At 34.7% G+C, this 27,254-nt stretch overlaps 1 protein-coding gene across 2 annotated transcripts; it reads left to right on the top strand.

Annotated features, from left to right (window-relative positions):
• The first annotated feature begins 1,275 nt into the window (after positions 1 to 1,275).
• LOC124357205 (amino acid transporter AVT1E-like) lies at positions 1,276 to 26,441 on the top strand. 2 transcript variants are annotated; one of them, XM_046808744.1, is made up of 9 exons: positions 1,276 to 1,349; positions 3,793 to 3,955; positions 6,337 to 6,457; positions 6,731 to 6,843; positions 12,046 to 12,178; positions 13,554 to 13,704; positions 16,191 to 16,278; positions 21,273 to 21,479; positions 25,707 to 26,441. In XM_046808744.1, exons 2-9 carry the CDS (start codon positions 3,841 to 3,843, stop codon positions 26,339 to 26,341), a joined length of 1,563 nt encoding a protein of 520 aa, XP_046664700.1. In that variant the 5' UTR covers positions 1,276 to 1,349; positions 3,793 to 3,840; the 3' UTR covers positions 26,342 to 26,441. The 2 variants fall into 2 exon arrangements, with proteins under 2 accessions (XP_046664700.1, XP_046664701.1); XM_046808745.1 differs by lacking the exons at positions 1,276 to 1,349; positions 3,793 to 3,955; positions 6,337 to 6,457 and adding an exon at positions 6,490 to 6,626.
• The last annotated feature ends 813 nt before the right edge of the window (positions 26,442 to 27,254 follow it).

The following is a 27,254-nucleotide window of genomic DNA, read 5'->3' as shown; positions in this document are numbered from 1 at the left end:
ATAAACATTTTCAATAACCTTTCAGATACCTTGAGGAAAAAATGTAACACACCACCATTTTATTGAAACGTTTTTGTTGAAACGTAGTGTTTTATAGTATCAAGTTTTTTTAAGGATGTTTAGTTAAGAGAAAAATGTGACATTAATGTATTTTGTTTTACAGCAATAAAGATATTTGATTTGGTTTGAAACATTGCATTTTAAAGTATCACTGAATTTATTACTATTGTTGAGCGACTATATCAGTGGAGTGACTTAAGAAGAGAACTCCATTTCACAATTTCAGTTATGACCCAGTTGTGTGAGTGTTGATAAAACATTGCATTTTACTGAATGAATATGAATATGAATATGAATGAATATCTAACTCAGTTGTGCGACCAGGGCTGGATTTACATATGGGTTGAATGAGCTATAGCCCAGGGCGGCAGAATTCAGGCGGCGTCAAATGTTAGTAAAAAAGTAAAAGATAAATTATTCCAAAAGTTAAAAATATGTGAAAACATGACTTGTAATAAATTTATAAACATAACAATTAGTAAATTGGAATTGTTTAAACAATCATTCGCTTAATATATTCCATTTATTTCGTAGTCCTAACATTAATGAAATATGGTATGTTGCGGGACGCGACAGTATTCGCCCGCAAGTAGTCAGCCGGTACTCTGTGCCTCTGGGACTTGAAGGTATCGTTTGAAGTTGCCGAATCCACCGGCTTTCTTTTCATGATTTATTAGTAATTTGCCAGTTGATAAATGTTGTGACATCTCATATTTTATAGTAAAAGCAATAACTTCAACTAAAAGAAGCGTAACTTCAATGTTGACAATGAAACCTATTTTATTTGAGTTTTATTACGCGCTTATTATCGCCGCCTCGCTGCCGCTGACGTCGCGTCGATCCACCGCGGTACCAAGGTAAGCCTACATGGTTGGTGGGGGGGAGAAGTCGACAAATTGTGGATAGCCCAGGGGCGGGAAATCTTCAAATCCGCCTCTGTGTGCGACTATTGATATGTGAGTGTAGATGAATATTGTCATTTACAAGTACGAATAAATATCTAACTAGTTGTGCGACTATATCAGTGAAGAGGCTTGAAATGTAGAAAGCATTTCACAAGTTCACATATTACCCAGTTGTGTACTGAAACATTGAAATTTTAAATTATGCATGAATATATAACCCAGTTGTGCGACCGTATCACAGGGGGAATGATCGTGAGAAGTACGAGGTAGAGGCTAGCGTGTACGGCTTCTAGGGGATAGAGTGTCCCCGGCTTATGTAAGATATGTCCGTGGAGGCATCAGTTTCATTCGGTCTATCATACTACACTGGTCTTCTGTGCACAGGTATAGCAGTCACAGTTAGTAAAGTGCATTGCATGTTCATATATTAGATATTTCATGTTGTAGTTAGCCTAATTAGCAAATATTATTACTTGAATATAAATAAGCTGATTTAAAATGTTTTGTAGTATTTAAACCGATACTAAAATATATTTGCAAATCTTTTAACAATTACTTTGTAAAACGGAAATTACTTTGTTCCGTTTTTTTTTTTTTTTTTTATTTTTTTTTTTTTTTAATGCTAACATGAGCAGGTTCCCTAACATACATAAAGGCACTATACTTCATTATTTGCACTCACATTTGTAAAATTTATATTAGTTACTTTCTTACTTAAGTAACCTGTGGTTTTCAAGATCTGATTTAATATTTCAGTATTTTTCCCATATTAAAATTTGAAAGGCCAGTTGAAGCTATTAACGTTTAATTTTCATCACAAAGTAGCAACCTGATAAGACATGCAAAAATGCAAAATTACAATGGCGTCCCGTAACTTTACCCGTTTCTGAGTTATGATTTGTTTTTTTATAAACACAGACAGATAAACAGAAAGAAAGTCTGTGAAAGAAAACTGTGCTGCTCCTAACAGAGGCTGGAAGCCGAGTGCCAATCGTTATTTCAGTGTATCGAGTGACAGCAATAAGACTTTCATGCCACGCTAGAAATTCAATGATAATCATAAAACATATTTTTTCGTACGCATGGCTAAAACACACTTCCTAAAAACAAGCATAATTTTGTTTCAGTTTTATTTTAGCTAATTATAATTTTATACTAAGTAACAAATATTCTTTTACTGTGCAAATGGGAAAGTGCAGTAGCCTACATTATTATAAGTTTTTGTATTCACGCTGCGTCCAATTACCACCATAAAAACTTTGCTTTGCTGTCACTTTCGTAAGGCTTAAGTCAGGTTGTTGTAGTCACCTTCCTTACGTGTTTTGTTGACAAGAACGTTAATAACATAAGCTTTGCTCGGTCAGACTCAGCTGCTTGGCTTCCTCACTCTCAACAGCCTAACTACAACTACTTACCGGTCTAAACAAATATAGATACAGGGTGTAAATTAAGTCTGATACGTCTGGTTATATTCCAAACGGATTGAGATATCGATGTAAAATCTTCACCAGACTTCTTAAAATACTTTTTTAGACTTTTTGGAGGGTAAAACAAGCTCACCCCTTTTTTAAAGGGGAGTAGAGGGGGTCACTTTAAATTTTCAAATTTAAACACCTATCTTGTGACATGTCATTTCAAACGTAAATTCAAAAGGGATCCCAATGACATAAACAAAAGATCTCAACGACGATCCTAGCAAAAGTTAAAGGCAAACAACCCCTTACATCTAAGGGTGTAAATTAAGTCCTGATACACCTGGATATATTCCAAACGGATTTAGATATCAATGTACAACCTTCACCATATTAATTAAATTACTTTTTTTGAATTTTGTAGGATACAAAATTTCACCCCCTTTTCAAAAAGTCTAAAAAAGTAATTTAATAGGCATGGTGAATATTTTACATCGATCTCAATTCGTTTATAACATAAAAAGGCAAGAACGTAGCCAAGAAAGATTTTTTTAGGGGGAGGAGGTCCAGACAACTGATATTTTCCCCATAGTGAATAGAGATTAAAGCCCCATTTTGTTCCTTAAACATTTCTTGATCCATTTCCATGTTGAAACCGATCTTTCAGCAGTACATGTCAGTAATACTGAATTATTAAATTAATAATAATAGTTTACTAAAAAAGTAATTGAAAAACTAAAAGTTTTGGGGAGGATCCGAACCCCTTGGATCCCCTCGCTGGCTAAGTCCTTCTAAACAGGCGTATTAGAACTTAATTTACACCCCATATATACGTAAAACGTTAAATGTTTTATATATATATATAAGTTCAACGAGGACAGCAAAGAAACACTTCCATTTACTTTTATCACAGAGGTTCATAATCATATTGGAATCCATTTTATACTTGTATCAAAACACAAATGTGATATCCATTAAAATGTGTTTTTTTAATAACTATGGACGTCCGGGAAAATTACCATTTAAATTTATGTCTTCAGATTATAACTTGAACTATATAACACAGAATGTTTTCACACAACACAGAACTCTTTTGAAAATGAATAATTTAAAGTTATTTATGAATGAAACACTTTCAAAATGTTTCAAAGCAAAAGTAAAGGAATATAAGGGCTTAACTTTGTCCAAAAATGTAAATAGTTTTAGTACAGGTTTGTCTACCGGGCTTGCTGGAAGGTAATAAGAGCCACATATTTTGTACGGTGGGGCATAGGCATTAGCTAATAACACTGATTACAAGATATTTTAATCAATGATATTGGGTAAGTCTTGGGATACACTGCAAATGGTAGTTGATGTTTGTGACTTGATCTCCAGCAGAAGGTACCATTGTTAGGAGATCTGTCATGTTACAGAAGGTAGCTATATGAAGGATGTTGCCGCTTTGACACGAGCTCTATACTATGGCGATCTCCGCGACCTCTTCCAGTCTCTCTGTTCTCTTCTCCACACTGTGCATTATCGACCTCTTCGGCGTGTTCCCCATCGTTGCCCTGCCGCGAGCCATCATAGGATGCGGTGCGTATATACTAGATGTCGCTCAATGTTAGGCGATTCACTGGTGTGATGGAGGAAGTGTTACTAGGTTAGGCCTTAAATGATATTATTGTAGACAATTAATTACTTACTGCTAACAAACAGTCTGAGGTTGTTTCAAAATATTTAATCCTTGAGAAACGTAGAAGTTTTTAAAATTATACTTTTATACGACAAATTAATCTTCGCTTTTGTATAGTTACACGCTTAAGATGTAAAATAACGTAAACTATATACAGTCAAATGTTGAATTTGATTATTCATCCTCAAACAAAAAGATGTTTTAGAAGTTTGAGTCCACATTTGTTGTACTTCTTTCCAAGATTGAATAATGAACCCTGTGTCCCATAGATACAGACGAGAATAAAATCTAAAAATCAATAATAACAGTAAACTTCGACTTACACTCAACTTACCTCTAAACTAATATTGTATATTGACAATGTAATAAGGGGAATATAGATGAACTAATATAATATGTTTACTAATAAAGAGTTTGAATCCGTTATTTATACACGAATCATTGTAAAAAGGAACTAATATCGCAACGTTATTTATACACACTCAACTCGCAATACTAGACTGCGAATCAAAATAATTTAGTTATTACGGTAACTTTTAGATCTATTTGATTACGATTCTCCATGTACTGGCTAAAGTGAAAAATAACTTTTAATATTAAGTATAAAACAATCAATTTCTTTATGAGAAATATACACTGTATGTTTTCAACAAACCGATTTATACCATACCACTAAAGAACAATCAGAAAGAACTGAACAGCAGTTCCTTCATATAAAAATCTGCAATTTTGTTACCGACCACAGTACATTGTGGAAAACTATCTGAAGGCGCTCATATAATGTAGTCTATCGCATTCAGTAGACGTTTTCTTAACTAGAACAGCTAATATGAAGTACCATGGGCTGGTTTTATTACCATCATAATACGGTCTACATCCGATCTAAACCTGCCCGTAAATCTTCTCTATAAGTTTATTTAACGCTATTCATACATGATTCTACACTGTTATTGATTACTTACAATCAGTTATGCGACATTATCTGTGAAATTAACCGAGTCGAACGTATTATCGCTAGAAAGGTAACGAACTTGCAACTAACTGGTTTTCTGGTCTTGGAACATAATGCTTCTAAAAACATGAGTTTTATAATAAATAATGTATATAAAAGTGATAATATCAGAAGTGATAATATAAACTCATTCAGAAATTTGTGATGAAAGACCGAAAAATGTATTCTATTACGTTATAAGCTATCACAGCCAGCACTAATGGAAAAACTGTCTTATGTAGTCCGCATGTTTCTACAGATGTTTTCTTGGTTTGCATTACTATTTCGGTAATTAAAGCATCCTAGAAAATGTTTAATATTTGGGGCAACTAACGTTAATATGTCCTATAATAATAAACATTGTTATTGTTCAAGTTATACTACGAGTAAAAAGTTTAGATCTTATTAAAATACCGTATGAATTATACAATTACATTTAAGATCAATAACTTAACTTTCATATTCAACTTTGATATCCAGGGGATTTTACAGCATAGCTTTGTTTCGAAACATTTATAAAAAACAAATTGCTTACAGTTGGATACTCTCTATAGCGTCATTTCTAATTATAGATTTGAGTTAGTGGTGGCGAATGATCAGCATATCCAATTTTGCAGAATGGCTGTTGTCCTTTTTTATAAATTTAATAAATTTTGTCAACCTTGACTGTACTGACTGTCCCCCTTATTTTGACAAGATCCTCGCACTAGCCAGTGGTCCATTAGGACGGGCACAGAAAACAAGAAATTGCTCTCCTAAAAAAAAAAAACAATTAAATGTTTAATCTGTAACTATTAAGTGCAAAGAGAGCATTTTCCTTCATTAACAAAATACGTCCATAACTACTTTATTATAATACCAATAAATATAATGTTATAGTTTAACGCTTTATAATTATTATTATTTAGTTGTCATAATACATTAATAAACTTAATTAATATAAATCAAAATAAGAATAATTTTAAGAGGATGAGCAAATTGGAAATACTGTAGAATATTAGATGAGGAAAACTAATAAAATCGACAAAAACACCCTGGACTAAACACCAGTTTTATTTATTAAGTTATTTATTATTTATATATTTATAGTTTGTAAAGTTAAAATATTTGATGATATTTAATATAGGATTGTGGAATAAGGTAGCACTGTAACGAAAAAATGCATAAAAAGGTGCTAACTTATTTTGAAATTTGATTTGTATTAAAATCCCTTTTGTTCATATTATCATTGACGATATAGTAAAGTGACTAATCTACGAATAGAGATGCTAAACCGATATAATATTTCAGGGTGGTTAGGAATACCCTTGGCGCTGTGCATCTTCGGCGTGCAAGTTTACACGGCAATTCTGCTCGGCCGGTGCTGGCTTATTGCTGAGCAGCTTAACCCTGAAATAGCACACAAGAGTAGGTAAGTGACTTGGAGCAGGTTGAAGTTGGAAAGAGTTGTTAGTATTTAGATGGTTTGTATTAACCTTGGCTCTGTGCATCTTCGGCGTGCAAGTGTACACGGCAATTCTGCTCGGCCGGTGCTGGCTTATTGCTGAGCAGCTTAACCCTGAAATAGCACACAAGAGTAGGTAAGTGACTTGGAGCGGGTTGAAGTTGGAAAGAGTTGTTAGTATTTAGATGGTCGGTTATATTTCTGGATATATGTTAAAACATTCTGTATTTCCTTACGCAGATATCCGTACGCTGCTATAGCCGAAATGACATTTGGTGAAGGGGCGAGCATAATGGTCACGTACTTGTTGGACCTCACAGTGTTTGGAGGTGGGATCCCTAACCTCCTTGTCGGTACGTACATTCATCCTAAGCTGAGTATTTTTATATGAATTAGCCGATATAACGGAGTATTGGGGAGCCCGGCACAATGTAATGCAAGAGTTATCTATTACATAAACCCTTTTACCTTTTGACACCAAAATCAATAAAGTTCTTACTTCGACATAGAGAAACCCAAGGATTAAGTTTGATGTCCATCTTTCTCAATAGAGTTATCGAACAGACCTGCAGTTTGGTGGGGGGGATGTTCCTTTCGCTTTTAACCCCTAAGTCAAGAGTGGGTTTCGTTTGGATAAGTTTCGGTCCCTAGTAGCTTTATATATTAAAAAAACCCAAAAAATTATTCCTACTGGGAAATTTCTGAAAAAATACTCTGATCCTAATATATTGGTTGTATGGAAATTATGTGATTCCGAGAGCATGTATGATGCACACATGAGGGCTTAACCAAGAACGTACAGACCGTAGTCTTTTACATACCAAACCAGTATGGAAATTACAAGTGATGCTCGTCTGTATAATATATTGTAACTGTTTGTAGCTAAATTTAATTATTTGAAATTAATTAATGACTCTTTCGCGATGGGAAAGTTGTCCTAAAAATTACACTTACTTTCCGGTTTTTAATTCCTAAAAAAGTGTTGGTATCAGATCCAAGATTTATTTCTTTATTACAAAAGTAAAACCTTGCTAATGTACATCCAACATACAAGGGTATACAAATACAAAATTGGGGATAACCAGAGACTTAATTATTAAATCTAAAATAATCCATTAAAAGATTGTAATTGCCTTCCTAATTAATTATGCAGATTATGTAACAGCTGCACGGGCAAGCAGCCTTTATCAAGGCAAACAAACTAAACAATGTATTACAGAACTATTAAATTGTAGGTCTTCTGTAACAGAGCCACCTCACTATTATTTAAAATGTTTACTATAATATTAAATTTAATGTTCTCTTGCAAAAGTTAGTATTACTCATCTACAGTTGAATAAACGATATTCCTCATTGTGGCAGTAAATATTTAAACAACAGGTAATTGTTACTTACTAAACTCACAATAAACACTACGGCTGAGTGATTTTAAATGCTTTTACAGCTTGTGGGGAGACGCGCTTGACGGTAAAAATGACGTAGTAGCTGAATGAGCATTTCTCTGATCTACGATATGGAAGATTGCACCTTATTTTCAGTCCGATGACTACGTGGATATAAACCTTATTTATGCTTTTGTTTTTTGATAGCCACTAAAACCGTTTCTGGTTGGTGGAAGATCCATGGCACTTTTCTAGGATATAAACACAGACTTATTAACACTAAAAACATTCCCAATATTTAATTTGTTACTGCTACACATAAAAATCAGTATATAGGCCTAATAAACACAAACGTTCAATTTAAAGAATAAAGATTTATTTTATTATTAGATGTATTAATAGAACTAAGTAGTAAGTAGGAGTGTATTGTAACACAACGTTGAAAAATTAGTCGAGATTATTTTGTGTTGATTATACGTATATTGTAAAAGATTCTATCCATTACCCTATCTTTTAACCTGTAACAGCCTAGTGTAGCCTTTGTACACAGGGATACGATGATTACTCGCACGAAGCGTTTATTTCTCACTTTATTATCTGGGCCGATATGCCTTAATATATACCGTATTCTTTTAAAACTTCTGAACATTGTCTATTAAACCTATCTACGACAATGATATTGCTATTGCGTCACAACATAGAGTTACTAGCGCTATTAAAGTATGTTGTTTTGGGAAAGGTAACTTCTGAGTATAATACTTGCTTATTTGGACTTTAAAGACTGTCAAATTGTCTGTTCTCCTATGTCCTGGACCTGCTTGTTTTGATTGCAGAAGAAAGCATAACAACCATTTGTTTAGAGAAGCCGACTGTTCAGACATTTGTTCAGTGCACAAAAATGTCTGTGTTGTGTTGTGTATTCTTACTGCAACAGGTCTATTTATTTTAGACGTAATATTTCTTGTTGGTGGGAGGAGAATCCATATCGACGCTCCGAATCACAACTTGTTGCATTAGCCCTTAACACTCTACTGATCCAATACAGACAGCTTATTCTTTCATTGGCGTTGTGTTGTCATCAATGCAGCCAACCATAACTCTTTGCTCCATGCTCTAAACCGCTTCAATAGCCAGGCAACAAGCTTGCCTGACCGGCTTGATAAGTCCAATTGTAACATACATTAACATATCATAGGAATAATCCAAATCGTGCATCCAATATCAATTCATTCCTTAGTACCGATCCACGCTTGATACGAACAGGACTGGGAATAATTTACAGTAGATGTCAGGGGGTAACTGTGAGTTAACGTAGTATAAATAAATAATCCCTTCCAGAACAACATTACTTTAATTTAAAAATATTGAGGTCGCCCACGGATCAGGAGTTTTAAAATTTTTATTTCCAAATTCTGGTAAATGTATTTACAACTACGGTAAGCCGCCACAGAGTGATATTTACAAAGGTGAATGAATCATTGCAGTCCACTGTAATGTGATAGCGATAATCTCAGTCTTGGGTAACAGGATAAGGCGGTGATTTCAGGGCAGGTTGCAGGCCTCGTAGATAAGAACTCCACCAGCAGCGTCATCGAGCGGTCACGTAGAAAGGTTTTACCCGGATGAAGAAAACTTGCTCTTTCGCCATTCTTAATCTGTACTCCTGTGAGAATAGTTAAGCTATTAAAGTAGAATGTCCATCAAAGTTTTTGCCCGGGATTTGTTGGTAAAACTTCTAAAGTAATTTTAATTAAAAATAGTTAATAAAATGATTAAAAACCTGTTACTAAAAAACCTTTATGGTATTACAGTATTTACTTGAAAATCAACCCAAGCATAGTAAGAATATTTTTGTTGAAAAACGTAAGATGTTCATTCAGATAGACACTCAAGAAAGGAGCCATAGGAAACTCAACGTTGATGACTCAAATTCAGATTTTAAACCGTTTCAGTAACTGGCCACGCGTTGTCCGTTTAAAAATTGGAGAGTTTTTAGTTTAGGGCCTTTGTTCCACTATATGTTGAAATTCTGTGCTTAGCTTGCACATATCTCTCAAAACTGATTGAAAAATTAAGTGATTAACACATTTTTTGACATTTTTTCATTAGGATATTCGGGGCACCATCAAATTTAACATTTTTATTATTGTTAATATTGTTCAAGATTTTCTTATTGTTCATGGACGTCAAAGTGTTGATATATTCACTTGTAGTACTAAAAGCTTTTACGAGTTTTCCAAACATATTTTGAAAGTAAGTAATAAGCACATTAAAGTTGCCAAAGTTAAAATATTATATACCTATAGGTTTTTTAAACACAAATTTCAGAATAAGAAAATCATAATTGCAATTGCTTATCGTATCATATTGAAAAGTTAGTCATTGAAATTTAAAAAGTTTTGTTATTTACGTCTTTATATTTTGCACAGCATAGCATTTTACTAAACACACTGAAATAGCAATCCAAAACATGTAAAATAAAGACAACCTTTTACAAATAAAAAAGATATATAACACTCACCCATTGTTGCAAAAAAAGCACAAGAACAAAAAACATTGTTTTTGTCTGCTGAAAAGCCCTAAAAATTTGGCAAAGTTAAACAATTACTTCGACAGAGGTGTTTAAAGCGGATAACATAAAGACGTGGATAAAGGACCGTTTTTATAGTTAGTAAATACATAAATTACATTGAGAAATTAAAAAGAAAATTATCGATGTTATGTAAACGTTGACACAACTTTGCGTAGCGCAATGTTAGCACTATCGGACGGCTGGTTGAATAGCCAGTTACTTCTTTCTTAAAGAGCTTCAAACTCATCGTTAGATGTTTCAGGATTTTTACCTTAGATAAAAAGTATAATTTTCAGTTCATACTCATCAGTATCAGTATTGGATAAAAAATTTGTAGGTTGAGAAAATTCAGAAATGTTAACATTTACCGTGCAAACTGTTCTTTGGTTGTTTTCATTTTGGGTCAAAAATGCAAGAGCTCTTTGCAGGTCAGGACTTAACACATCAATCACGCCTTGGCTGCTCCATACGGTTCCATGTAGATTAGAGAATACCAGCATATTAAAAGGGGATATATGTTATAAACATGGAGAACAAGGCACATTCAGACCTATCTGGAAGACGATCGTCGCATGTTGTAAATAGAGTATGTCACTGTCACACTATACTGCATAAGTCCACACTGCTCCACTGCCAGTGAGCTTCTTAACTTCTTTTGTTACGGGCAATTACAGCTTGTACCCTGGACTGAAGCCTAGTTAAATTAACTATTTGGCAGAGAAACGTGAAGAGTTATGTACCTAAATCAGCAATTATATATCCAACCCTTATAATACTATGGCATCGTGGTAAGTCATCTGAAACAAAATAAAATTATGGTGAGTGTTGTGAAGAGTTAAACGTGAGATGGCGCTTTGGCTTTACCGTTTTTGTTCTTGATCATGACAATAACAGACTTTGAACAGAACTCATCAGTTCTTATTCAATGACAGATTTTTTTATATTAATTCCATACGGTGTTTTTTTTCAGAGGGTAAATTTGTTTCAGTATGAACTTATAAGTTTATACATTTTCTTTTAAACGAATCTAAAATGTGTTTAATATATTTTTGATGCCCTGGTAGAGTAATTTGAGTGCATTAGCAGCCAAATTATAAAGTGTATTTATTTAAATTTAAATGCTTTAGTATTTTGGATGATAACATTTCTGATAGTAATAAGCGATTTTTCTTGAAGTCAAGATTTATTTAGACGCTAAGGAAATTATTATGACTCAGATTGTTACTTCGTATAGTAAATGTTATTGGACCTGGTACTACTACAGGAATATTTCTTAACTAGAAATGATCCAGCAGTTTCGGATATACAGGACACTCTTATGTTTTTAAAATTTGGTCTAAACCAATTTATTCTAAACTAGTGTTATCTGAGAAGATGCTATTTATAATGAGCAAAGTTTCGTTTTTTCGTATTCCTTTATGGTAAAAGATCTCCATAATAGAGATTTCCATTTTGATCCTATGTTTTTCCATCCAAAGGATTCACTAAAAATAATAATTTTAGTTTAAATTTATATTTCACGTTGGTTATACATGTTAACTATCTTGAGAGCTTAAAGAAATTTATACATTTAAAGAAGGTTGTATAAAATTATGTTTTAGCGTCTCAGAATCTGCAGATGCTGGGATTGAAGGCTTCCCAGTGGAACTTCGACTTCTCCTTCTGCTACTGGATGCTAATTCTGGGCCTGGTGCTATGCCCCATCATGTGGCTGGGTAGCCCCAAAGACATGAAGTTAGTATCATACCCTCAACTGCAAATAAAACAATTTTTTGTCTGTGGCTATGCAAGTTTATAAATAGCTGTATACGCCAAATTTATATCATAATTGTGATAACACTCCACGTGACATTTTTCAGTGGTCATCACTTATTTTCTGGAATATTTATTATGCCATTTAGAAAGGATATGCCTATGCGGTACCTGTTATTTAATAGGAAACTGAATGCAAAGTGTCGGGTAACTGCTAGTTAAACGATATTTATATATGGTACTTAGGTGGTGGAATAAATGAAGACAGTTGTCGTATTTTGCTGTTATGATAAATTTTATGAAGGCAAAAAGATTTTTTCTGACTTATTTGTTATATTTTACTGATACAGAAAATTAGTAAATCTACGTTTCAAGATCTGCAATCTGTTCTCTTCCGCAGGTGAATTAGTAAACTAACACATAACTACGATTTAGGTTAAAATCATACAAATCAATTAACAAATCATATCAGAGCGATGTGACACGCATAAGTCAGGAATCACAACAACCATGTTGCATGTCAATTACTCTAACATCTAGTTACAAATGTCAAATGTATTCCCCTCGATGACTGAACGAATCCTGGAGACGTGTAAATGGCTTTAAACGGCCTAAACGGGATGTGGTAATTCAGTAGTCACATTATTCCTGAACCAACTTCAAAATACATGATTTTAGAATTACGTAAAAAATCAAGCTACGACAGTAAGTAATACTATATTATAGTAAAGAAGAGTACAGATATTTTCATTATTATTTACGTTTTAACACGATCCCTTGGAGATTTATACACTTCTGGATGATTTATACTTTCCTTCCAGTTGAACCTACACTGGGTTCAGCAGTAACCGATGTGTCACTTAAATCATATGCATGTCCAAGAGTGGCACATCACAGCGGTTAGCTGCTGTCGAGATATTTGGGTACAAGGTTATATCGATAGGTATAGTCTACTGCGGGAGATGATTGTTGGGGTTGGTGGGGCTTCCTAAGTGTTAAGGGCTGTTACTAGCCTATAACGATAAGGGCATGGCACCCCTGCCTGCTTTGACTGGAGAGGCTAGTTTTCCCTTCTACCAAGGAGACAATCATGACTAAGGTGATTGCCCAAATTCGCTTCTCGTGGATTCTGACAAGAGGTGGCCCCTACCACCAACCTTACCCATCCAGAATATCCTGTCACTTAGGAAGCAGTGCAAATGTTCTTTTAGCACTAAGTACAATTTCAGATTCTTCTCCTAAGAGAATAAAAAATGTTTTATCAGTTCTCTTCTTTCCTCTGTTAAAGATTGGTTAATTTGATCTAATGAACTGCAAACCTCTGGTATATATCTTTTAACTGAGTGTACTGTTACAGGTGGGTGGCGCTAACTAGTGTGGGTACAGTGCTGAGTGTATCTGTGCTGACGTGGACAAGTTTGCTGACTGCTGAACCAATTGTCTCTCCGCACATCCCCGGACCCTCTTGGGAGGCCTTTTGTATAGCCTATGGCATTCTTGCTTTTCAGGTAACATAACTAATTAAACTTAACTAATATAATGTCATGCACAGTTTTAGATTAATGCTTAAAATGGGTACGAGAAGATTGGTGCTACTTTCTGTCACCACACATGAAATAACCATTGTGGGGCGAGAACTACGGAATACCCTCTTTACCCTACGGAATTCCTCTTTTATGGAAGGACAAATTGACACTTTTGCAGCTTCTATCAATAATCCAGATAATGAAAGCATATCTGCTTTAATTCTAGGAGTGTTAATGCCTTTAGCATTTATCACCGGAAACATTATTAACACAATAACATTATTTACATATAGATATGTGAATAGAATTATCATTACGTACATCGTTTGTACAAGTTGGGAGAAGGTGGCGAGGCGACTAAGACCAGTATCATCACAGATTACCAGCTTTTAGATAATTTGATACTATTTCTTTGTTGCAGTTATTTTCTTCCTTGGAGGGGTTTAATTTACCCTTGGATATTAATATGGAATTATGTATTGTATTTATTGCCGAGTTGTTTGCATGTTTCTCTTTAACTTTTTATTAACTGTGATGTGGCCGAATATACTGTATCCTGATGTTTTGTGTTTAAAGTGTTCACTAACTCGCATAAACAATAAAAGTTTTGTTTACCTGAGTAGACTGAGTAATAACTACTTGCAATTTCATAGAGTTCATGAGGACATAGTAAAGTACGCTTTACTATTGTCAGGAACGTCTATATATAATGTTTCAAGGTTTAATCCGGCTTGAAAAACGTTTTAATGGTGCGTTTTAAATATTGCAGATATTTTATCAGTTGATTCCTGAATGGAAGAACGCACATTTTAGGATGTTCTCCATTCCAATTTGGATTCGATTATTTCTTCTGTTTTTCATTTAACCTAATAAATAATGGTCCAAAATGGCTTTAACTACTTATAGTTCCTTGTAGGATATTTGAAACATTTATTATCTTCAGACTAGTAAGTTGTCATAAAGCGCTACTACTATAAACAGGAAATCAAAGTGATAGAGCCAAAACAAAAATTGATAGAAAATAGCATTTACGTCTTTTTACTGTAGGTGCAAAGTTACGTAGTCAAACGTAACCAAGACATGTGGATATAAAACGATGCGCTGTTACTGATAGACATAGATAGGTTTACCATTTGTTTCTCTGGCAGCTCCACATCTACACAGTAACCAAATCAGAGTAGTAAACATCGTCGGGAAGAAGATAATATTTAGCTAGTTATTTGTTTTACATTTCCAACATTATATACAGGGGAAATGTGGAGAAATGGAAATAGTAGATGAGAAGTAGATGTGGCTTTGGTGCTATTAGTTATAAATTCTTATAATTCAACCGATTCAAAGGAAAAGCTACGTGACCCACATAGTCATGGTACCATGTTGTTTCACCTACATGTAAAATTTCTATGGTGTCTCGGATTTGCCTATTGAATATTTATCTCTGCAGTTGGTATGTGAATTCTGTCCTTTCTAAAGTCCATCATCTCTGTTACTATCTCGCATTCTTTCCCATGGCATTGTATCCTCTGCTGCCCTGTAAATCTTCCACTTTTTCAAATATTCATTTACGATCTGTTTCTCATTCGTTTGACAAATACACAATTCTCTCCTAGTTATCTGCATACATGATCTTGAAAAAAACCACCCTCCCCACGCACTCTAGCTCCCTCAGTAAAAATATTACTAAAGAGAGAGAGAGAGAGAGTGAGAGAGTAAGGAGGGGGAGAGTGATTATCATTGAGAGTTTCAGCCTCCAACCTCAATCACGTCATGTTCCTTTACATTCATTATCACAAAAGTCGTTCATGTTGGAAGAAGCACTTCTGGTATTAAGTCCATTCGCTCATAATTTCTAGCCTCTCCTTAAAACACATTCCTTATCACCTCCTCTAAGTTACTTCACGAAGTTACATAAAAGAGTTTACATTTACATAATATTTTATTACCATGCTCTTTCCTAGTTTGTTTCTGCCCCTCTTTTTCGATGCTCTTCATAGTGAACACCAGGATGGGATGGTGATAATTTTAGGAGCTCTTACATAGTTCACACACTCCTAAATAACTGAGATGAAATAGGATTTATGGAGTAAGTCTGAATTAAACAATCTATGTTATAACAAAATCCCCTGAAGTGTAATATATAACATGTAAATCTTTTATTATGCAACTGGGCCTAATTCTAAAAGAGAGCTTTAAAGAACAATCTGGAAAAAAAGCGTTTCAGTTCATCATTTTACGTGTGATTTCGTTTTAGATATCAATAATGAGCAAAAATACTCTTTACCTACATATAGGTTCCCACAAGCCAGAAATTGAAAAGGATGCCGCAACAGATTCGGGCAGTGCCGGCTCACATCCAATCCGTGAGAACGGAAACTGACCTCTCACAAAATGTACTCGTCTGGTCATGTAGCATAACAATACTGCTGAGGTCATGCTGGGGTCGAAGGTTGACCTTTTTTGTGTTGCAGTTCGACATCCATCCAGTGATCTTAACGGTGCAAGTAGATATGGCCGAGAAGAAAAAGTTGGGCCATGCCATCCTTGGTGCCTTTTCTGGTGAGTCTACATCAAAAACATTTTATAACACTAATACTATCAATTCTTTTGTAGTCAACATTATGCTGCGTTGTTATTATTGTTTGACTGAATATAATTCTTTTTTTATTTGTAATAGATTTTATATTATATTTTGATTAATTAAACTAATTTAAAAATACAAAACACGTAAACATACATTAGGATTATTTATTGTTTTTAAACTTCATTACAAATTATCTATATCAGAAATAATATAAACTTTTAAAGCAACACACGTGTACATTATATATATATATATATATATACTCGTTTATATATATATATATATATTTGGATCAATCGAAAACAGTTATGTTTTAGTTATGACTTTCATGGATTTGACATACACCCGACCCCATTTAAAATAGGGGTTTACCCTACGGAGTTCTCCTCTGTCACAATCAATCTTGTGAGCAGATTACTAAAACACGTGTGTGTTCAGGCAGTTCTTTCAATCCATTAATCAGCTTAATGCCATCTGATTGGCTTTTTATGTTCAGTAACTAACTTTACGTAATATCAGTTTATTTGTGTACGATGGTATACACTCGTTTATGTTATAGTATACATTCAATAAAAATATTAAGAACATTAAAGCTTTATTTGAATTGAAATGTAATCATTGCCTAATTTAATACATTTAGTGTAATTGACTCCTGCCTCTGATGGAACGTTTATGAGGAAATTTTACTGTTGAATTATACCGATTGTGGTTATATTCGTTTAATCCCTTACTTCCAATAATTAAAACAGCAGTAACTTTTCCAGAAAACCAAATATTTCTTGAATGTATATAATACTACCACTTACTCATACAGTGATAAAATAATAATAGTGAGAGTATTTAAGGTAGTACTAGGCATATTTTAACGTGTTTAGCAAATATTTACTCTGGTTATACATATACATCATTAAAATTTAAACATGCTTTGCTTAACATATTTTTTGCTATTTACATGACAAGAACTCATGTACATAAGGAAACATGACGTTATTAGAATTAGTTAAATTTGTTCTTTAGTTCATAGTTGAGAAAACAATTTGCGTATGTTTTATTAATGTCTAATAATATATTCAATTGTAAAACATGTTGAAGATCAAACAGTTAATATGTTATGATTACACTGTTGAATGGTCCATTATGTATGGAGTGTGACAGGGAGAACTGAAACCATTGAAAGCAAGCGTACTTGCACCGGGATACACATGTCTATTGAGTTGTTCTCAATGTCGAATGTCATACAAGGAATCTGCAGAGAAATATCTAATCTTTAATTGAAGCTAGTAGTTGGGACGAATTTCTTACTGTATGAAGAAAAATTATGTTGCTCTGATTTGTTTAAAACATACTACGATACGTATCGACCTATCCGGACCAATTTTTAAGCCTTTCTTGACTCATCAGTCAAGAAAGACTTAAAAATTGAAATTGGCTTAAAAATTGATGACTTATGGAAACTTAAACTACCAGAAAAATAATTTAGAATCTGAGGTATATAACTGTAAAGGCCTCGAAAGAGCTGCTGTTGCTTGTTTATGATATCGGATTTTAGTTGAGGCATTAGTGGCGTGAAAATGAGAAGAAGGAGAGAACATACTACTGAAACTGCCTAACGTGACACTCAGTCGAAGCTGAAAAGACTGGCTTATAAAAACCGTTTCTCTACCTGCATGTAGAAGTAGAAATATGGATTCTAAGGATAACCTCTGTTGAATTAAAAGCTACCCCTTCAGAAAGTAAAAATGAGAGTCTTAATATTCTGGAATTTGACACGATCGAACGCAATGGAGGCTTCAACACTGTAGATCCTATTTTCACGAAAACTAGGGATCAGAATCGATTGAAATGAAATTGAGGAGTTATTTTTCTAAAATTGCATAGTAATAAATTTATTAAAGGATAGTTTTAAAAACTCTTATTACATATTGGAAAAAGAAGTACACAAACCCCATATAAAAAGACGTACACTATGTCACACAAGTATCACACACACACACACACACACCACACACACACACACACCACACACACACACACACACACACACACACACACACACACACACACACACACACACACACACACACACACACACACACACACACACACACACACACACACACACACACACACACACACACACACACACACACACACACACACACACACACACACACACACACACACACACACCACACACACACACACACACACACACACACACACACACACACACACACACACACACACACACACACACACACACACACACACACACACACACACACACACACACACACACACACACACACACACACACACACACATATTGATTTGTTTCTAGAAAGACAAATGTACTCTAAACAATTAAAATTTATAGACATTTATTTTGTTATTCGCACGCAGACGCATGTTTTGAAATTGAGATTATTTTAGAGCCGATGCTCTTTCCTGTTACACTGTAATCCTAAAATTGGTGGAGTGGGGACAGTGTCACCATTTGTGTTTTTGGGCTGAGTTGAATATGACTGATTATAATTATAATTAGTTCTGATTTTTTATGTAGACCATTATTACGTAGGGGATATAACTTTTTTTTCATTTCTATTAATGATTCAATACTAAGTTGAGCCACTTTCTAAGACGTGCGTTATTTTGTTTTACAGCAGGATATGCCACAACAATAATGTATTATTTGTTTATAGTTGCTTTGGGTTAAGAATCTTGTCCTACATTTTATCTATATTAGTAAAATTAATAAAATAAAATAGTAATGCTTATTACAGTTATATACCTTATTAAATATGACCCCACTGATAGTTGTTCTTATCAGGGACTAATATATATATGCTAAGAACAACCATCACTGGGATATATAATTTATTGCATAGTCTATGGAAATAAAAAAAACTCAGTTTAATTCAATACCAAGATATTTTTAGGATCAAAGCTGTATCAAGCCTTAAAATATTTTAGATCATGGGTTATCACTTAATTATATACTTCATATTTAACTTCTTTTGTCATGAGTTTAACTTAACATGTTTACTGATAAGTTCCCCATCTGTGGGACGTTTCTTATCTGTCCTGAAGCTATAGAAACCCTTTTCGTAAACTATTATTTAATTTTACATGGTTTGAAATGCCGTTTTCAAAAGTTTGGGAAGTTAGCCAGATACTCAATGTTTTAACTTTTTTACATTTCTCAAAACATCATCAATGATCAAACATCAAACATCAATGTGTCCGGATTACTTTTTCATGTTTTACTCTTGACAGGAAGGCTATGACAATTATAGCTGACATCTTTTAGCGTGAACTGTTACTAAACACATAAATATACAAATATATACAGATTTCTACATTTCTAGATCTGCTGCCATGTATTTGTTAAGAGATGAATGGAAATCTCTTAACATTTGAGACTGTAGACAAAGTAAGATTAACAAATCGTAAAAATCATTTTATCTGCCTTTTATTTAAAGAAGAAGGAAATCAATTGAAATCAGTCTAATTTGATCATATGTAGTCAGCCTACACTCTACAGTATCACGGAGTCAGTGTCCAAAGAGGAAGAAAATCTGGCAACACCACTTTAAATCGGTATAACTGGATCATGTATAGTCAGCCTACACTCTACGGCATTACAGAGACAGTAGTATTATATTTAAAGACAAAATCAATCTGACAACATTACTTGCAATCACTAGTCTAACACTTGTAGTCAGTCTAAAAGTCTTAAGAGACTCAACTTTACAGAATAAATTATATTCATTGGAATATGATTAATTCCATCAGAATTTCGAGATCATTTAAATAGCATAAATATTAGTAATGTATTTAAACCGAAGGAAGTTTTAGCAGATTTGGCCACTCTTAAAGGAGACACTCTGGATGCGTGACCTGACCAATTCATGGTAAGAGTGTAGGAAATGGATGAGTGAGCACGAATGGCTTAATCAACCGAAGAGACCAAGATTTTCCTTTTCACCAGATGGAGTCTAGGCGCTTTCATCTATGCTCTAGAAGATTGGGAAAGACTGAGGCTAACTTAGTACAATGTCTCGGGTTGCAACTTGACTTTAAACTAACATTCTCGGATAATACGTATTTCACATTGTATTCGGAATGGTGGCACCAATAGAAGCTTGAAAAACATCGGCATGGGATACACGCTGCACAAGACTAAGTATTTGCAGTGAAAGCTTTTTTTCAGTTTCTTCCGTATGGTTGGGTTTTTCAAGATTATGTCTGTATGCATGGAATATGGGGGTAAAGATCCAAGATTTGATTTGATTTTAATACAATTTAATGTTAATAAAATATTTGAAATTATATGTAATGGAAACAAAAGGAAGTCAACTTTTATTTATCCCAGTTCCTTAACGCCAAGGCAGTGTTAAGGTTACCTGTTCTAAACTTACAGTTCGGAAATTTGAAATGTTTACATGAACTTGAAACATAACGTTGGAAAAGATTCTTATACGTTTTCACAGATGATTTGAAGAAGAGAAGGAAAATTGGGATGGAAATCAGCCAATATACCTATTCTCCATTGTCTTGGAAATATTGTTTCGGCTCATATAGATAGGGTGAAAAACACATAACGCAGAAGAGAGATAACGTAAGCATTGGCATTACAGCTGAATGGAGGAATTTCAGTTGGGGTTTTCTGAAGAGTGAGTAGGCATCATCCTATAGTACATCCTATAGTAAAAGAAAAACTGCTACACAATGATGTGTGATTCGTGGAGTTACGTTTAGTGAGCAACACTCTACCTTATTCTGACGTATTCACGTGTTACATCGACCTCCAAAATAATATGCCCTGAAAAATAAAACCATCAATTGTATTTCATCCAGTTGATTATATGTATCATTATTTCACTTAGAGCTAATATTCATATTGCGCAGCAGTCTTCAAGACTGTTATCAGTAGTCAAGTTAAGATGTTTACAGATTTTTGTTTAAGTGACCGGGAGCTTGTTCTTGGTTACGTGCCTGATCGCCTTCTTTCGATTTGGGGACCGAGTGCGCTACAATCTCCTTCAAGGTCTACCTCCCAGTGGAGCCCTCCTAGCTGACGAGCTATTGGTAACCGTGCAGATCTGTCTCTCCATGGTGGTCAGCGGCACCGCCCTCTTCCAGGATGTCGAGCACAAGCTGGGGGTTCCCAAAGGTATAAAGTTTACGTTTGTGTAAAATAATATTGAAATAAAAATAAAAATGTCTCGTGCTTTGTGAGGACCTTTAGTTTGGATATAGATTTGCTGCATTTTTACCTTAAATATTTCAGGAGTAGCATGCTATTGCATTTCACACTGTATACAAAAGTACTCACCGGAAAGTAAAATTTTTCCTGGTGGATAGAAACGTATTTAAGTTCATTATCAATTTCCAAGAAGACAAACCAAAGTGGTACTCATTTTCTACTAAACTATGAGAACAAGTTTAGGTTCTATGAAGGTACTTTGAGCCTTTTTTTACAAGAGCCATCTACTCCTTATTTTCTCCAGGTGATTAACTTTCTGGTCCAGTGTCACGTTACACGACCCAGTGGTGTTTAACCTCCGCGGCGCCGCGTGACTGTGACTGCATGTCCGGGAAACTTCTAGGAACCATCACCAGTTCCCAAAACCTACATTTTACTCAAGAATTAGTAAACGTTATCTTTGGTGTTAAGTTGTGTTCTCATATAATCTAAAGTGTTTATTAAACTTGACGCGTTCATCAATACACATATATAATATTGGTTTTAATAATTAATAGATACATATAACATAGCTATTGGATTAAATCAATGTGAATGTTGAGTTAAGATCCAGTTCACCTTCCTGTCAGTGCAGCGTCTGAAATCTGACACTGTCTCAGACTTGACTCCTGGAATCTGGAATCATGTTCGTCTGAAGAGGTAAAAAATTCGGCAAAGAAGAAACTCAAAACGAACACGGAAGTACATTTTAATGTATACATTGAGGACTATTGAGTCCAGATATAGTATAAATAAAAATGATATGAATTCCACAATAAATCAATGATACGATCTTCTCTTAGATACGAATGGAAATTTAAAGGGATTTGCCACCTAAAAGCACTATATTTTTACCTTTTCTTTTCAACGATGTTATTGTATATAATATTATTATAATAATATTGTAGCCAATATTCTCTCTACTGGCTACAGAGTCGGTCCTCATGAACCAGAAACTTAGTTTATACAATGCCAGAAACTCGTTAATGTTTGTGACACTAAACAGTGTATCAAACGAGTTTCAAACTCATTGGACGTAGGAGTATCTTTTATCAAATATTGCAACCCATTAACGAAATGAATAACTCCGTGGGAGAGAGAGCCTCCGTAGGTGAGTGGGGTATGGTAAATCGAGCTAAAATACGCAGTCATCAGAATTTGACTAGGGTAGAAATTACCTAAGAACTTTAAAAAAATACCTCAGAACCAGATTAGAGCAAACATGGTCGATTTAATAATTTCAGGTAAACCTTTCAAGAAAATTCGAACAAGATACTTCTTCCATAGTGTCGGCTATAATGCCTGTCTGCTGGTCGCAAAGCATAGTTTATACAACTGGACTTAATTAAATTTGTCTTGAGGTTGAGGCTAAAGAAATCGTGCTGGACTCAATTGATGGTCTCAGCTAAGGTCTGCAAATCCATGATTGATTCAAATTCGCTAGAGAAACAGAGAGCCGTGTCATACTGCACAAGTCTTTCATGACGACTCTATGTCATTACTGATGACACGATGGTTATCTCTAATTTCTTGGAAAAAAGTAAGAAAATTTCAGTTTTAGCATTTCAAAGAACAATTCTCAAATACAACAGTGTTATTCTTAAAAAAATATATTTTCTTATGGTTAGCGTTTATCTCGCAAACATAAGTTTTAAAATAATTTAACATTGCTGATTCTGCAGTGAATTGGGAAATACAGTGTCTATATTATTACGTAAAACATTAAGTATGTAAAACTTTCATACGTGTTAAATGTGTTAAATTTTAACTAAAACATTATTAGAATAAGTTAATCATCCATGAACAGCCACATTGACGATAACACTTTAGATGTACACCGAATCATTTTTCACTCTGAAATAATAACATTAGAATTGGTTGATTGATGGCGTTGTAGCTTTCTAAGATTGTACCAAAGTTTAAGTCCTAGATAAGATCATAATCATTCAGTTATTGATTTAATAGCTATCTCGTTTTGGTCACTAAATGTGTAAGCCGAACATTTGACATAGGCTTAAAGAATTTATCTGGTACTACCATATAACAATTAAACATTCAATGTTACATATTAAATGATTAATTTAATGACATTAAATTTATTTAAAAAAAAACAACAGTATTTGAATGCAAACGACAATTTGTTATTTCGTATCATTTAACGTTCGTTTTACACACGAAACGCGAGCATTTTAGTAGATTACTTTTCAAGACTATTCTGTGAATAATAGCAACACTGATACGCTCAGGCAAATGCATTTTTTATAATTAACAAAACAATATAAAAAAGGAGAATAGATAAACAGACTTACGTATACAAGCTTTGCTCTACCACGAAGAGCAGTTCTACCATTTGAATTTCGTTTATCCAATTGTCACAGTATCTCTTAAAACAGTTCTTAAGAACGTAGCTGCTAACTTTACAATGTGTGGTCGGACTTTGGATCCGAGTTACAGTGGGTTCCAATCCTGTCTGTGACCGTTGAACTTGTTATGCGGACCGTCGACCTTGTACTGTACCAACACAAGCCAGTGGCCCTGAGGACGATCAGAATAAGGCTGAAAAGGAGATCGGCCTCTCTTTAAAAACGACTAGGGAAGGAATTTCTCTATTTATGTTAAAAGTATCATGTATATATATATATATATATATATATATATATATATATATATATATAACTGGTAATTTGTTCTGTAGAATAATTTTTATTTGAGCATAAAATTGTACTTCTTTAAATTGGGCTCGTATCTGCTTTGGATGAGCATGACTACTCTATATGTTACAACAACAGAACATATGTTTTGAGAATGTTCTCTAACCTAGGGGGCACATGGCAATAATAATAAAAGTGCGTTCTCTCCTCCACATCAGTTCGAGGACACTGGGAATCAACAGTAATTGGTAGTTTCCCTGTTTACGACTCCATCAGTGTTTATTGTCAATGGGTAAGAGAAACCGTAGAGGTAAAAGTGGAGGATGAAATAGAGGTAATGGTCGTACCGGAGCAGAGGCAGTGGTCGCCGCACATCAGTGGTCATCTGGAGGAGACGGTAGCGGCACTTTCTCGACCCGAGGGTCGCAGGCGGAGAGAGTAGGCGTGATTTATCTGTCAATAAACCACACTCGGCTCCAGCGTGTGTAGGCCAAGATGTGGTATGTGCGAAAGGAAATTTAGAGAGATTCGCTACATATAAAACATTATTTATTTATTTTTTACTTTTCAACGATTTTTTTATTGTAATGTACTAATATAATAGATATCTAACAAGAATAAAAATGAGTGTACACTTTTTTTAGTTTTGCATTATTACAGAAAGCCCTTTTTCAATTAAATTTTAATTTCATAAAATATAAGTCTATAAAAACTATTGAGTTAATATTTATGGTTTTGGTCTCAAATAAAGGTCGTTAACAAATTCATGCATTTCCATTATGTATAAGAGAAGTTTAAAACATATTTTTATTTTAATAAATTGAGATAAAATTTTACAAAACCTGTTTTTATAATATAGCAATCGACAAACATTACTCAAAATACATATAACGCCTCAGAGAAATGGGCAGAACAAAATAATGTACTTAATGTATCTGAATTTATTTTGAGCTTTTTTCTAAAATTTAACAGAGAGCTTGTTTGAAAATGAATTGATTATAATAGTAGCAAAATACTGCACATTTTACAATTTTCAAACTGTTTTTAGCTTTTATTAAAAAAAGCGCATATGCACACATTGGAAAAATGTAAAAAATATTTCTTATTTAGAGACGTTTAAAATAAAGTACTAGATAATGTAACCTTCCATTTACTTTTATTACATTTTATTAAGTGTTGAGCAGGCACTTTATGGTTAATATTTCGATGTGACGTCATTTTAAACAAAATTCGTTAAATATTAAGAACTTGTTGTTTTCGCGATTTAATTTTTTTATCTCTAAGTATTATACACAATCCTTGTATACGAAGACATTTAACGTTTGCAATTTCTCGCATTGCTCAAGCTGTTTGCACAAGAATTTGTTAAAGCGTCAACGTTGGTTTATTTTTGAGAAATCTAACCTCTAGAAGCTCATGATTTCATACCTTTCATGTATAGATTTCCATATAGTGGGTTTAAAACAATATCAAAGCATTAACTAATTCTTATATATTTGTCCAGAGTTCACCTGGAAGCGGTGTGTGGTGCGCTCTTCTCTGGTCCTCCTCGCTGTCCTGTTGGGAGAGACTGTACCACGCTTCGACCTGGTGATGGGTCTGATAGGAGGAGCTCTGACCGGCCCTCTCATGTTCATCTTGCCACCCCTCTTCTACGCCAGACTGCGGGCCATGCAGCCTCAGCCCGTGATGGTGGCGGTGGGTAGTACTACCTTCCGCGGCCTCCGCAGCAACCTGGCGACCATCCTAGACATCCATACCTCAGTTGACGGCTTAGAGGATTTGCGGTCACGGGCACTCTCTGCGGACAACTACGGTACCTTCGTCAACTCCACCACGACCTCGCCACACAACAGGGACGAGATCTTCGACAGTCCGCGCGCCCACCTGCTGCAGAACGCGTCGTACTTCAGGGACCGTGTGTTGAGTCTGGTCTCTGTGGACAACTACGACGCCATCGGTCCCATGCGATTCTGGGAGAAACTCTTCACCGCTTGCCTCGTGTTTGCCGGGGTCGTCACCACCGTCCTCAGCACCTTCTACACCCTCCGTGGCACCATCGAGTACGCCACCTTCGTGCCACCCTGCATAGTCAACGTCACAGTGGCGTCGCGGGCTGTCATTGACAACGCCTTCTAGATTATTGCGTCGATTTCTTCATCCAAACTTTTAATCATTGCATCTTTGTCAATTCTACGTTATTTATAATTCTTTTAAATTACATTTTTTTATTAAGTAACTAACAGAATTTTCACTTTCAACCATTTTCTTCCTTGCTTTAAGGACCGAGGTCACTCCGTTGGAGTTCTCATAACTAGTATATTCTCAATAATATAACGTTTTCGGGCCAAACATAAATTAAAACTTATCAACCGTCACAAAGTACACATCTTTTCAACAAAAACCTTATTTACAATTGTGGCTACATTTTCGCTTAGTTAAAAATCACTTTTAGATTAGATTTTAATTTGTAAAGTTTCCACTAGCTTTCCTAAAATTCATCTCTTTGGCTCTAAAAAGGAGAAAGTACTACTGTTTTCTCCTCATAATGGGTTTACAACAAGTGTAAATAATTAGACAATATGGAGGTGGCGAAGCGATTGTCTGGTTGGACCACAACGGCGACGGGTCATCACAATGACGAGTCTGTCCATTACATTGTGTTAGGCCGAACCTTTGTATCCTCAGTCATCCGCACTTTCTACTCCTCAGCATCTCGGGTTACCGTGCCAACGCCATTCTCAGATGTTCATCCTTCCGCGAATTGAATATTTTGAATACAATGTTTACTGTTCCGTATCTTGCCCCGCACCATCACAATGCCATTCAGATCCATGCTTTCTCTCACGTTTCCCTGTATAGAAAGTCTTCATTTTACGTTGATTTTACAAAACTCTTTGTCCGTGCCATTAAAATGATTAATAGAAAACAATAATATTTTGGTACACTTTAGTCTAGTTTGAAAACTGCGCCGATTATGAACCTTTTTCACAACCACAGATGGCAATATTAAACATATTAATGTCGTTGGTTGAATTTATTATTAAACCTT

Source organism: Homalodisca vitripennis, chromosome 3 (assembly GCF_021130785.1).
Source record: "Homalodisca vitripennis isolate AUS2020 chromosome 3, UT_GWSS_2.1, whole genome shotgun sequence".
NCBI lineage: Eukaryota > Metazoa > Arthropoda > Insecta > Hemiptera > Cicadellidae > Homalodisca > Homalodisca vitripennis.
Note: the sequence above shows the minus strand (reverse complement) of the source record. Positions and strands in the feature narration are given on the sequence as shown.